The sequence below is a fragment of the Myodes glareolus genome, chromosome X (assembly GCF_982192425.1).
Source record: "Myodes glareolus chromosome X, mMyoGla1.1, whole genome shotgun sequence".
NCBI classification, from domain to species: Eukaryota; Metazoa; Chordata; class Mammalia; order Rodentia; family Cricetidae; genus Myodes; species Myodes glareolus.
Window position 1 is genome coordinate 26,008,039 of NC_142053.1, and position 14,420 is coordinate 26,022,458.

At 41.5% G+C, this 14,420-nt stretch overlaps 1 protein-coding gene across 1 annotated transcript; it reads left to right on the top strand.

Annotated features, from left to right (window-relative positions):
* The first annotated feature begins 2,144 nt into the window (after nt 1–2,144).
* LOC148117234 (rhox homeobox family member 2B-like) lies at nt 2,145–8,355 on the top strand. The gene is made up of 4 exons (XM_087902889.1): nt 2,145–2,420; nt 2,596–3,025; nt 5,446–5,491; nt 8,126–8,355. Exons 1-4 carry the CDS (start codon nt 2,351–2,353, stop codon nt 8,174–8,176), a joined length of 597 nt encoding a protein of 198 aa, XP_087759015.1. The 5' UTR covers nt 2,145–2,350; the 3' UTR covers nt 8,177–8,355.
* The last annotated feature ends 6,065 nt before the right edge of the window (nt 8,356–14,420 follow it).

Genomic DNA, 14,420 nt, shown 5'->3' on the forward strand with positions numbered 1-14,420 from the left:
TAAGGGATAAAGTGAGAAATATGGTTCAACATACCAGCACAAGAAAGGACTTCCTGAGCAGGCCTTGCTGGTGTGGGCATTATGACCAACAATTGGCCAATAGAACCTCATGAAACTAAAAGGCTTTAGCACAGTGGAGGAAAAACATCCTTCTGATAAAGAGGCGGTATATAGAATGGGGGAAAAATCTTTGCCAATTATATAGCTGACAAAATCTATATATCTCAAAAACCTAAACACCAAGACAAAATCCAGTTTAAAATTGGGACTTGAAGCGAAACAGAGAGTACTCAAAAGGGCCATTGCATTTATGAACTCAGTGGTTGTGGCTGTGGCTGCTTATAAAAGGCCTGCACAAGACAAAGACAGTCCAGTCAAAATGCCACCGGCATAAATTGGGGAGGGCCTCCTGAACTTAGCTTTCTTCAGGGATAATTCAGGTCATGAGAAGACCATGCATGTTCTAGTAGTCCTCCATCCATATCCACACACATCAATGAGTAGTCCTCCATCCATATCCACACACATCAATGAGTAGTCCTCCATCCATATCCACACACATCAATGAGTAGTCCTCCATCCATATCCACACACATCAATGAGTAGTCCTCCATCCATATACACACACAGCAATGAGTAGACTCAGTTGGTTTTATAAAGACATGAAATTGGGAGAGAAAAGTGGTGAGGGAAAAGGGAAGAATTGGGGAAAGCAGATAAAGGGTTGATTGATGAAATTCCATTATATGCATGGATGCAAATCTCAAATAGTAAAAATAGAAAAAAAAATAAGTCATGTCCATTGCTCACAGCTTGACAGGAAAATAGAGAAATGAGAATTGATTAAAGGAAAAGAATGACTCTTTTCTGAGACATAGCCTTATGTATTGCAGGCTGGGTTCCAACTCAGTCAGTAGCTAAACATGATTTTGAGAAGCTGATCACCATGCCTCAATCTCCCAAGGGCTCAGATAACAGGCATTGAAGCACTGGGCCACCATGCTTGCTTTCTTCAGTGCTCTAGATTAACCATGGAGGGCTTTATACACGTTAGATAAAGACTCTGCAAAATGAGCTACATCCCCAGCACATAAATGAATGTCCTTATAATCACAGTCAGAAACAGACAAAATAATTCTCAGGCCCTGGAGACCTCACCAAAAGGAGACTCAGGTTATACAGTAAAGAGAAAGGGCAGGAAGCATACATGTGCAGATTTAGCAATGAGATAGTTACCAGAACTGTGAGGTAAGTCTTATCCTGGAAGAATTTCAGCACCAGGGCTCCAGAATATTCCCAGCCCCAAAAAGTCTGTTCCTGGACACACACTAGTACTTAGGGGCCCTTCCATTTTAAGAGTGGCCAGGACACGTTGGTAAAAGCTGGCTGCCTTGGAACCAGTCTGACCACAGGCCAGTGAAGGGGCTGCTTGACTCTGGGGTGGAAACCAGGCATAAAGGCCTGCTCTTGACACTTTGACCATTCACAGAAGACGTCAGAAATGCATCCAAGAGAAAGGTGAGGAACCACAGCACAGGTATGACAATTCTCACAGCTTTTGCCAGCACTCATGAAGGCTGGACAGTACTACTAAGCTCCTCCTCAGTAGCCCTGGTGAAGATGAGTCCACCGATCTGCCTGCTGGACAGCCCCAGGACCTGCAACCCTGTCCAGGCTCCTGCAAAGTCAGAACATGGAAGCAAGCAGGCTCTAAGTTCACTTTCTGTGGAAGTCCAAAGAAGAGCCTCCCAGATAAACACATTATTTAATAACCGTTCTCTGCCAAGTTGCAAGAACCCATTGTCAAGACTAAGAGATACTGTCCTCACATCTCCACAAGGCCTCGAAAGCTTCTGGTGGATCTTTTCTTACCCCCCAGTAAATCGGTTCCTGTGGTAGACCACCACCCGTTCCCTAGGAAGATAGTCACCAGGGTGAAAGGTGCAACGTAGAAGGCTCCTTCTACTCCCTGTTGTCCAGGTGCCATCCGTTCCCCACAAACACATCCAGCTCACTCAAGCTTCAAACTGCACTCAGTTTCACCCCTCAGGATCGCAGACCATAGCAACAGCAGGCCAACCGGAAGCCAGGACGACACGGCCAGAATTGGATGCACGCTAATATAGACTATGGGGGGACCCGGAAACCGGAAGCTAGCTCTTGCGGGTTGAGGAGCCTTACTCCCAGAGCGGTAGAGGGCTCCAGTTCAGATTCTGTAGAGACATAGCAAGTCCTTGAGGTTGAGAGTCCTCGCTTCCGGAACGGCAAGGAGCTCCAGCTCCGCCTCGTTAGAGGCACAACCGACCGCAAGCCGCAAGCCGCAAGCCACTTCGACGCCGGCATTCCGGACATGGAGCGTCAAAACTTCGATTACCTGCTTTATGTGGGACTTGACGACGACGACGACGACAACTGGGATGGTCAGTGCGTGCTAGGAACGGTGGGTTGGTGATGTCCGTGAGGGGAGGAGCGCCCACAGAGGCCGCTGGGCAGGCCCCGTGCACTGACGTCGCCTGTAACCGTAGCGACTTCACGGGGACTTCGCACCACCCGAGGCCCTGTCACCTAGGAGCCCTTTCTGTTCCCCACTTCCAGAGGCTGAGGCACTGAGGGTCTTGCAGGCTGGAGAGGGAAGAAATGAGGAAGCGAGTGGATGGGTCCAGGCTGGGCGCGGAGCCGCAGCCGCAGCCGCAGCAGCAGAAGCAGAAGGAGCAGGAGAAGGCCCCTCAGCTGCTGGTGCCACAGGCCTCGTGGGTGCCGCAGGCCTCGTGGATGAAGGGAACCAAGAGGGCGCTGCCGGTGGCCATGGCCAGGAGAATGAGCCGCAGCCTCAGGAGCCAGATCGCGGGGCCATGGGAGACAACCAGGGTGTGCTGTCCTTGGCCGAGCGGTGGTCGTGTGTTAATCCCGTGAGGCTGCTGGTGCCTGAATTCCGAGCCTCTCACCAGCACAGGTTCACCGTGGCTCAGCTCCAAGAGCTGGAGAGAGCCTTCCAGCGCAGTCAGTACCTCACCACTGAGGAGGCGTGAGTAGCTTGTCTGGCTTGCTCTGTTGTTTGATAGGACCTCCAGGTTCCACTCTTGTCCTTGTTTTATTATATTTTAAAATGTGATTCTTTAATTTCTCTTATTTAATTCCTCAGTGTGTGTCTCTGTGTATGTGTGTGTATATGTCTCTGTGTGTGTTGTGCTTGCATGTGCATATCCGCAAAATTGCACATATGGGGAACAGACGACAACTTTCAACAACTGTTTCTCTTCTCCCATCACGTGTGTCCCCATGTTGAACTCAGGCATGCAGGTAAGCACCTATTCGTCTGAGTCATTTTGCTACAGTGGTGAGTGCGAGGGTGATTGCAGGGCCAGCCTCAGCTACAGAGTGGAAGGTTATCTTTAGATCTCCTGAGTGACTTGGGAGCATGGGGGTCACAGGAGAGGGGAGAAGCGGAGAAAGGAGGAAGAGAGGGGAGCAGACAAAAATGTATAGCCCAATAAAACCAATTTTAAAAAAATGAGCCAGGAAGTGGTGCTGCATGCCTTTAATTCCAGCACTCGGGAGGCAGAAGCAGGTAAATCTCTGTGAGTTCAAGGCCAGCCTGGTCTACAGAACTAGTTCCAAGACAGTTAGGGCTCCTACACAAAGAAACCATGTCTCGAAAAAACAAATAAATATATACACACGCACATAAGTATAGTTTTTACTACATATAACATATAATACAACATATATTAATATATTATCTAATTGATATATTAATATGTATTAATATGTTAATATACTTTGACATATTAATGTGTTAGATAACATAATATATAATATATTATAGATAACCTATAATATATTTTATATTATACTACATATATAAATATACAATATATTATAATATAATTTAAATAATAATATAATTTATATAATGATATAATATAGCATGATGTAGTAATTGTTACATTAATGTGTTAAAATATATTAATATATTGATTTTCTAATATATAAATATAATGTTTATAATATAGTATGATATATGTTGATATAGTATATATTAAGTGCATTAATATATGATATATAATATATTGATATGTATATCATTACATATTATGTATTATGTGTTATATATTACATGTTTATTATATATTAAAGACCAAATATATATTATATATTGTCATACAATTTATAATATTATAGTATATTGTGTTAGTATATATTGTATATTAAATATTATATGATATTGATGTGTTATATGTTGAATATCATTTGTGATATATTGGATAATGTATAATATATTAAATATAATGTATTATATATTATATACTATATATTGGATATTATATGATATACATTAAATATTATATGTGGTATGTATGCTGCATATATTTGGTTTGTAATATATATTAAAAATGAACATAAAAACAACCCAGGCTAAGTGGGGTATTTCAGATTTATAATCGCATTGTTCGGGATTTGGAGGCAGGTAGATCAGAAGTTCAAAGTTATCTCAGTTCTATGTTGAGTTCCAGGCTAGCACCATCTCCATTAGGCCATTGTGTTGAGAGTGAAGGTATATTCCACCATGCTATTTTTTTCTAGCAGGGGTGGGGGAACATGGGGGTGACTTTCTCTTCTGACTTTCTGATATAAGACCTCACTCTGTAGCAAGGCTGTCCAGGTACTTGCAGGGAGTCTTCTACCTCAGTTACCAATGATGCTTGGAATTCAGGACTATGTGGCTAGTGTTGTGAGATTTTATAACATTCATCTTGGGCCTGGTGTGACTTTAATATTTCTTTACCTGGACTGGCAAGATGGCTCAGCAGGTAAAGACACCACCAAGCCTGAGATCCTGAATTCCATTCTGAAGACACACATGGAAGAAGAGGACTCCGGCAAGCTGTCCTCTGGCCTCCCATATACACCATTGACACATGCACACATTAAGAAAAGAAATATAAGAAATAAATGTGATATTTCGTATTTCTGATGATCATTAGGTTGGAGTACCTTGTGTATTGTTTGAATATTAAAAATTCTGGGATGTTTCCATTAATCTTTATTTGAGCTTCCTTCTATCCTGACAAAATATGTCACCTAAGATTTTCCTATGTACATTGGTTTTGTAGTTTTTGCCTTGTTTTGTGTTGGGTTTAATTTTTGCTGTTGTTGTTTTAAGTCTCCTGTATGACCACATCTAGTGTTAGGAGCACTTCTTTCGAGGATTTTACTAGACAGTGTTAATGGTTTTCAAATTGCTTACTATAGATGTACTTTGGTTTGCATATCTACTAATGGCAATAAAATAATTTGTTCTAAATGTCTCAAATTCTCAAAGTGAATAGCAGAGAAGGTAGGGAATGAGACAAACATTTAGAAACACATATAAAATATCCTTCTCATATTTAATTTCCCATATCCATAATTCCAATACTGAATGTCTTCCATTTTTACCCTCAGGAAACGACTGGCAGCTAGCATGGGTGTGACTGAAGCCAGGGTGCAGGTCAGTAAGCACAGAACAGCCATTTAGTAGGAAAGCCATTCTAGATCTTACTTTATCTGCAGGTCCTGTTGGTCCTCTGAGCCAAATTGTGTTGCTTTTTTAATTTGCCATGTTTCATATTGACTTTTAAATATTTACCTCTAAATTTTGTGTGTGTGCGCCCAAGGGAGCCAGGAGAGGGCATAAATTTCATGAAGCTGGAGTTACACATATGTATGAGCAGCCCAAATGGGTATTAGGAATTAAACTCAAATCCTCTACACTCCACGTCCCTAATAAGCGATTTCAGAAAATACTAATATGAACAGCAAAAACCTCAAAAGAAATGTTTCTAACCCCCAAAAAAGAGTATCAGTCTTACAGTGTGTACATATATACCCATGTATATATCCTGCATATTTATATAACATTCATACAACTATCTTATACATTATCGATACATATTTTCTAAGCTAAGATGCATACATTCATAATTCAGCCACAAGATACATGTATGTGTAGTAAATATGTACTTAAGTAGTAAAAATAGTTTTGTACCTTAGTAAGTTATGTGTCTTCTGGAAATGAGAATTCCTGTTTAGTAGGGCTTTCTTCTTCCATTTTCTACCCACCAGGACCACAAATCCCAAAAGACATCTTGAGTAATCTAGAATGATGGTTTGGTGGTATAATATATAAATATAAATATATTATAGACTAATTTTTAATATATCATACAACATATAAAGTATATTAACATATTAATACATATTAATATATCAATTAGATAATGTAATATATTATATTAATATGTTATATATTACATGTTAAATATTATGTTATATGTAGTAAAAACTATACATATATGTGTTTATATGTGTGTCTATGTGTGTGTGTATATATGTATTTGTTGTTTTCGAGACAGGGTTTTTCTTGTAGCCTTAGCTGTCCTGGAACTTGCTCTGTAGACCAGGCTGGCCTTAAACTCGTAGAGATCTACTTACTTCTGATTCAAAATGTCTTTTGAGATTTGTGGTCCTGGTAGGTAGAAAATGAAAGAAGAAAGCCCTACTAATCAGGAATGGCTCGTTTCCAGAAGACACATAAATTCCTAAGGAACAAAGAATGTACTAAACTATTTTTACTACTTAAGTACAGATATACTACACATACATGTATCTTGTGGCTAAATTATGAATGTATGCATTTTAGCCTAGAAAATATGTACAGATAATGTATAAGATAGTTGTATGAAGGATAAATAAATATGTAAGATATATACATACACTGTAAGACTGATACTCTTTTGGGGGATTAGGAGCATTTCTTTTGAGTTTTTGTTTTTGTTTTGTTTTTGCTGTCCATATTATTGTTTTTCAAATTGCTTATTAGGGACATAGTATGTTTTTTATATCTGCTATTAGTGGATGATAGTAAAACAAAATTGCCAGTAGATTTTTTGTTGTTGTTGTTTTTCGAGGCGGGGTTTCCCTGTGTAGCTTTGGAGCCTGTCCTGGAACTCACTCTGTAGACCAGTAGACCAGGCTGGCCTCGAACTCACAGAGCTCTGCCTGCCTCTGCCTCCTGAGTGCTGGGATTAAAGGCATGCGCCACTCCCCAGCAAGGCTGGTATTCTTTAAAAAGCATTTCTGTGGGTAGTCATAACCTGGTTGTGATATATGAATTATTCAAATAAGTGTAGCTAGGGGATCCATGACACTAATTTTAAAAACTAATCATAAATTCTATCTTAAAAGGGGGAATTGCTAATAATTCACAGGCTGAATTCATATGACTAATGAAAACTTATCTTTTGGAAATGAAGAAAATATCTAGTCAAATTACCTACTCCTACTGGGCTTTTAAAATTTTTTATTAGTCTCTGAAAATTTCATACATGTTTTGATAATATTTGTCCTCCCCCAACTCTTCCTCCATCCAACTATTTTGTGTACCCACTTTTTATAACTCATTCTGACCAATTTGTACTGCCCATGTATGTATGTATGTATGTAAGTATGCATGTATGTATGTATATACACACACACACACACACACACACACACACACACACACACACCCTGATGTTCCAAGGCAACAGTTTCCTTGTGGTCATGCACAGCCTCTGGCTCTTACACTTTTTCTGCCCTTCTTCCAAAATGATATCTGAGCCTTGCATGAAGACATGGGGCAGATATGTTCTACTTGCAGATGAGAATTCTTCAAACTCTTATTTTCTCTGCCTATTAGCCACTTGTAGTTCTCTGTGTTGATCACCATCTACTGAAAATAGAAGTTTTTCTAATGAGCGCTGAAAAATTCACTAATCTATGGATAGAACTATATGTCATTAGGGGTCAGTTTAATATTATTCTGATTTAGCAGTGTTAATAGCCATACGTTCTCCCCTAGGACACGATCTATCTGGTCACAGGTTCTTAGCCTTCCTTAATAATGGTGTCAGGTATGGGATTCAAAGTGTGACATCTGACCTATACCCAACTGGCAAGTAGTGGTTACTACAACTAGGAAAGGACAAAGTCTTTATTAGTAGAGATTAAAATTCTGCAGATTCCTGCTGTTTCTTTAAGTACTTCAATTATGATCCTAATGGTTTACTACACTGAACCTTTTCCTTTTCCCCAATCACTGTAGAGATGGTTTTGGAAGAGGAGAGAACAATACAGAAGATATAAGAGGTTGTGAGCACCCAGAACTTCTCCTCTGGCTTCCCATAACCTCTTTCTCTGAAGATTGTGGGGGAGACCTAGAGTGCCACCATCACCAGGTGCCAGATGCTCATGAGATTTGGCTGCTGCCAAAACCCTGCTAATACATGCTGATTTCCTCCGTGCTTCTGTTTGCAATAAAGAAGTGAAGGCCCACTGTATTTGTCTTGTTTGTCTTCTGAGATTGTTAAGATACATGTCCAAGCTATCAAGGAAATGTCATTTAAACAGGGTGACAAGGTCTCTTTTCAGGAAGCAACACCTCTAAGCCCTAGTTAGCTAGCCCTGTAGGTTACAGACGCTTTCCAGTTTCCGCTGTAGGGTTGCACTGACACACATGTTCTTGTTTGTCACCTTTCATACTGTCCTCACCCCACTCTTACCATAGAGGCTGCAAGGCTACAGGAAAGACAGGCAAGGTGCTAGGAAGAAAGAGTGCCTTTTCCCAATACAGATGATCTGTGCCCCTCCATACTCAGGATTTTATTCTGGCCCTGGACTCTGACAGAAACTACTTACAGGGTTTACAGGGCACAGACAATGATATGGTAACTAGGCTCCTCCTAACTGTTTCCCATACTCCCCCCCGCATTGCTGTGTGGAACTTTAGTGGCCATAAGTGGCATGGACCAATAGCCAGTTCTGTCACAGATCTTACATTTTGCTGCCACCAATATTGCCATTACACCCTTGTCCTCTCAGCCCTGTGTTTACAATAAAGAGCTGACTTCTCAATATCTGTTTCAAGTGCCTTCTGAGATGGCTAAGGTATGTGACTGTGTTACCAAGGGAATGGCATTTAGGTAGACCGTTCAGATGTGACTTTTCTTGGTATTGACAGTTCGGAGGATCTCCTCTTGTCTGCAAATTTTCCTCTCCTTATTCTCCATCTGCTGCAGCTGCAACTTCTCTAGACTCAGCTTACATAAGCGTGGGCTTCTCTTCATTGGCTCCTGCTACGAGCTCCATATGATGGGAGACTTCACATTTGGAAAGAAGGAAGGGAGAACACAGGGCTGAGGATATTTAAGCACAAGGTGTACAGGACACTCAGATAACAAGAACACAGTATCTCAGAGCAATGGGGACAGCTGTAGAAAATTTCCCTTCCATTCAGGAATCCTGAGCTGTTTTCCTTCAAGGAGTTCTCTGAAGTGTGTCTCTGTTAGGCATTGACCATGCAATTCTACCCCACTCCCATCTACAACAAGACTACACTAATCAGTAACACCATGACTGCACACTGGAGGAGGTCTCAGGCCCCAAGTGCTGGCTGTGTAATAAGAAGGTGTGCCAAGGTGCCCTGTCACTCCCTAGCCACGGCTACAGATTTCCCCAGGTGGTTACATATGGTTCTCCTGTGGTGTCTTCCTTAGCCCAGGTTACAGTGTTTCTGTTTCATGTTCAAATGGCATGTAATTAGACATACTTATTCCTAATTGTCATGAGTGTGACACATTCTTAGTCATATGACACCATGTAGTCTTCATGGAAATTGTCAGGTACACCTGAACAAGGACAACACCAATACAGGCACCAAGATGTAAGGAGGAAACCTCACAGGGCCTGGCCCTAGACAAAGAACTACAGAGGACTGAGGAATGCTGGGAGGAAGAAAATTAGTCTTCACCTCAGATGAGCTCCCTAACTGAGTATCCAATACCAATTAGCCAGCCATGAAATCATATACATTTTGTGTGTGTGTGTGTGTGTGTGTGTGTGTGTGTGTGTGTGTTCAGGTCCTGTGGAGATCCTCAAAGCCACAACAACATATGCAGTACTGCAATGGTCATATCATATCCAAGAGCCAATGTTCTGAATGTGGTTTCATAGGAACAGTTTGACATCATGTAATACCTCTGTAGGTTGTCTCTACATAGAGTGTCTAGATGCAGGCACATAGGTAAACCCCCTGCACACATAAGAGAGTTGTTCCTACTAAGTTCTATCAGGTAAATAAAACTCTTTTCTATGGTGTCAAAACAAAATATGTATGCTCAAAACCCATTTCATATTCTAAAACTACCAACAACTTTATGTTAAATACCATATGACTGATTGTGCTTAAAATATTCTCAGTCCCTGACTTCTAGCAGAGGACCATCGGTGGGGTGAGTTTCCTTCGGGCCGTGGCAGGGTCCCGGTGAGGAGGAGCTTGGGTGTTCCCCGACCCCATAGACGCCCAGGTCGCCCTGCAGTGCTGGCTACCCCCTCCCGCCTGCCATCCTAGCTCCCATCCAGGTACGAATTCCTATATTTCTCCCTTCCCCCTGGGGCCATAAAATTTCCCCAGCTCAGCTGCCTTGCAAGCTGGGCCTTGGCTGTAGGCGCAGCTCGGCTCCAGGCAGTTCCTGGGTCCTAAAGGCCTCCCTGAGGACAGGTGGTCCAGGTGCCAGCTCAGCGACATTCCTGACCAGCAGGGGCCCTGACTTCTAGCAGAGGGCCTTCTGTGGGCAAGGGCCCTGACTTCTAGCAGAGGACCATCGGTGGGGTGAGTTTCCTTCGGGCCGTGGCAGGGTCCCGGTGAGGAGGAGCTTGGGTGTTCCCCGACCCCATAGACGCCCAGGTCGCCCTGCAGTGCTGGCTACCCCCTCCCGCCTGCCATCCCAGCTCCCATCCAGGTACGAATTCCTATATTTCTCCCTTCCCCCTGGGGCCATAAAATTTCCCCAGCTCAGCTGCCTTGCAAGCTGGCACTGGGCTGTAGGCGCAGCCCGGCTCGAGGCAGTTCCTGGGTCTTAAAGGCCTCCCTGAGGACAGGTGGACCAGGTGCCAGCTCAGCCAGATTCCTGACCAGCAGGGGCCCTGACTTCTAGCAGAGGGCCATCGGAGGGGTGAGTTTGCTTCCGGCCTTGACAGGGTCCTGGTGAGGAAGAGCTTTGGCGTTCCCCGACCCTACAGTCGCCCAAGTCGCCCTGCAGTGCTGGCTACCCCCTCCCGCCTGCCATCCCAGCTCCCATCCAGGTACGAATTCCTATATTTCTCCCTTCCCCCTGGGGCCATAAAATTTTCCCCAGCTCAGCTGCCTTGCAAGCTGAGCCTGCATTGTAAGTGCATCCAGGAAAGAGGGAGTGCCTGTGCTTCAATAGCCTGCCTGAGGAAAGGTGGGCATTCTGTCAGTGAAGTCCCTGCCCAAGAAGGGAACCTGACCCGGTAACAGAAGTTCCAATAGAGAACATTTGAAGTAAGAGATGGGCAGACGCCAAGGCAAGACCTCCTCCAACAATCTGAAAAACAACATGAAAACACCAGATCCCAAGGATCCTACAACAGAAGGACTTGAACACCTTAACCCAGAAGAAGTGGAAAAAAGTGCCATTATGAAAGCAATAGAGTCCCTTAAACAGGTTATGAATAACTCCCTTAAAGAATTGGATGAGAAATATAACAAAAAGTTTGAAGAAATGAGTATAGAAATTGATGAGAAATATAACAAAATGTTTGAAGAAATAAGTAAATCCCTGAATGAGACCCTGAGAAACCAAGAAAAAACAATCAAACAAGTAAAGGAAACAGTGCAAGAATTGAAAACTGAAATGGAGGCAATGAAGAAAACACAAACGGAGAACCGGCTGGATATGGAAAACCTAGGTAAACGAACGGAGACTACAGAATCAAGCATAACCAATAGAATACAAGAGATAGAAGAACGAATCTCGGAATCTGAAGATACCATAGAGAAAATAAATGCTCTGGTCAAAGAAAATGGCAAATCCAACAAATTCTCTTCACAAAACATTCAGGAAATCTGGGACACAATAAAAAAACCAAATCTAAGAATAATAGGGATTGAAGAAGGAGAACTGCAGATCAAAGGCCCAGAAAATATATTCAACAAAATTATAGAAGAAAACTTTCCCATCCTAAAGAACGATATTCCTATGAAGGTTCAAGAAGCATACAGAACACCGAATAGACTGGATCAGAAAAAAACATCCCCTCGCCATATAATAATCAAAACACAAAACATAAACATTAAAGAAAAAATTTTAAGAGCTGCAAAGGAAAAAGGTCAAGTAACTTATAAAGGTAAACCTATCAGGCTTACACCGGATTTCTCTATGAAAACCATGAAAGCCAGAAGATCCTGGATAGAGGTACTGCAGAAACTAAGAGACCATGGATGCAAACCCAGACTACTATACCCAGCCAAGCTATTGTTCACTATCAACGGAGAAAACAAAATATTCCAGGATAAAAACAAATTTAAACAATACGTAGCTACTAATCCAGCCTTACAGAGAATATTAGAAGGAAAATCACTACAGAAGGAATCCAACATTCCCAACACGGCCTACAATAACTCGAACATCTAGTGACCATTCACAAGCACAAATCAAAGAAGAAAAACACATACACTCTACTACCTAAAAAAAAAAAAAATGACCGGAGTCAACAACCACTGGTCATTAATATCACTTAATATCAATGGACTCAATTCACCTATAAAGAGGCACAGACTTAGAGATTGGATACGAAAACAGGATCCAACATTCTGCTGTTTACAAGAAACACACCTCAACCACAAAGACAGACACCTACTCAGAGTAAAGGGTTGGGAAAAGGTTTTCCAAGCAAATGGACCTAAGAAACAAGCGGGCATGGCCATTCTAATATCTAACAAAATCGACTTCAAACTAAAATCAATCAGAAGAGATGGAGATGGACATTTCATACTCATATCAGGAACAATTCATCAGGAGGAAGTCTCAATCCTGAATATCTATGCTCCTAATATAAAGGCACCCACATATGTAAAAGAAACTCTTCTAGAACTCAAGGCGGTCATCAAACCACACACACTAATAGTAGGAGACTTCAACACTCCTCTCTCACCAATGGACAGGTCAATCAGACAGAAACCAAACAGAGAATTGAGAGATATATTGGAGGTATTGAATCAAATGGACTTAACAGACATCTATAGAACACTCCACCCAAATAGGAAAGAATATACCTTTTTCTCTGCAGCTCATGGAACCTTCTCAAAAATTGACCACATACTCGGTAACAAAGCAAACTTCCACAGATACAAAAAAAATATTAGTAACTACCTGTGTCTTGTCAGATCACCATGGACTAAAATTAGAATTCAACAACAATGCCCCCACAGGAAGCCAACAAACTCATGGAAACTGAACAGTCAACTACTAAATCACCCCTGGGTCAAGGAAGAAATAAAGAAAGAAATTAAACTCTTCCTTGAATTTAATGAAAACAAAGACACAACATACTCAAACCTATGGGACACTATGAAAGCAGTGCTAAGAGGAAAGTTCATAGCACTAAGTGCCCAATTAAAGAAAGCGGAGAAAGCACACATTGGAGACTTAACAGCACACTTGAAAGATCTAGAAAAAAAAGAAGCTGATTCACCCAGGAGGTCTAGAAGACTGGAAATAATCAAACCGAGGGCTGAAATCAACAAAATAGAAACAGAGAAAACAATCCAAAGAATCAATGAATCAAAAAGCTGGTTCTTGGAGAAAATCAACAAGATTGACAAACCCCTATCCAAATTAATCAAACGGCAAAGAGAGAACATGCAAATTAATAAGATCAGAAATGAAAAGGGGGACATAACCACAGACACAGAGGAAATTCAGAGAATCATTAGATCTTACTATGAAAGTTTATATGCCACAAAGTTGGAAAATGTAAAAGAAATGGACATTTTTTTAGATAAGTACCATATACCAAAGTTAAACCAAGAACAGGTGAACAATCTAAATAGACCTGTTAGTCGCGAAGAATTAGAAGCTGTTATCAAAAATCTCCCTACCAAAAAAGCCCAGGACCAGATGGTTTCAATGCAGAATTCTACCAGAACTTCCAGGAAGAGCTAATACCTATACTCCTTAACGTATTCCACAATATAGAAACAGAAGAGTCATTGCCTAACTCCTTTTATGAAGCTACAGTTACCCTAATACCAAAACCACACAAAGACACAACCAAGAAAGAGAATTACAGGCCAATCTCACTCATGAACATCGACGCGAAAATTCTCAATAAAATACTGGCAAACCGAATCCAAGAGCACATTAGAAAAATTATCCATTATGATCAAGTCGGCTTCATTCCAGAGATGCAGGGCTGGTTCAACATACGCAAATCTATCAATGTAATCCATCATATAAATAAACTGAAAGAAAAAAACCATATGATCATCTCACTAGATGCTGAAAAAGCATTTGACAAAATTCAACACCCACTTATGA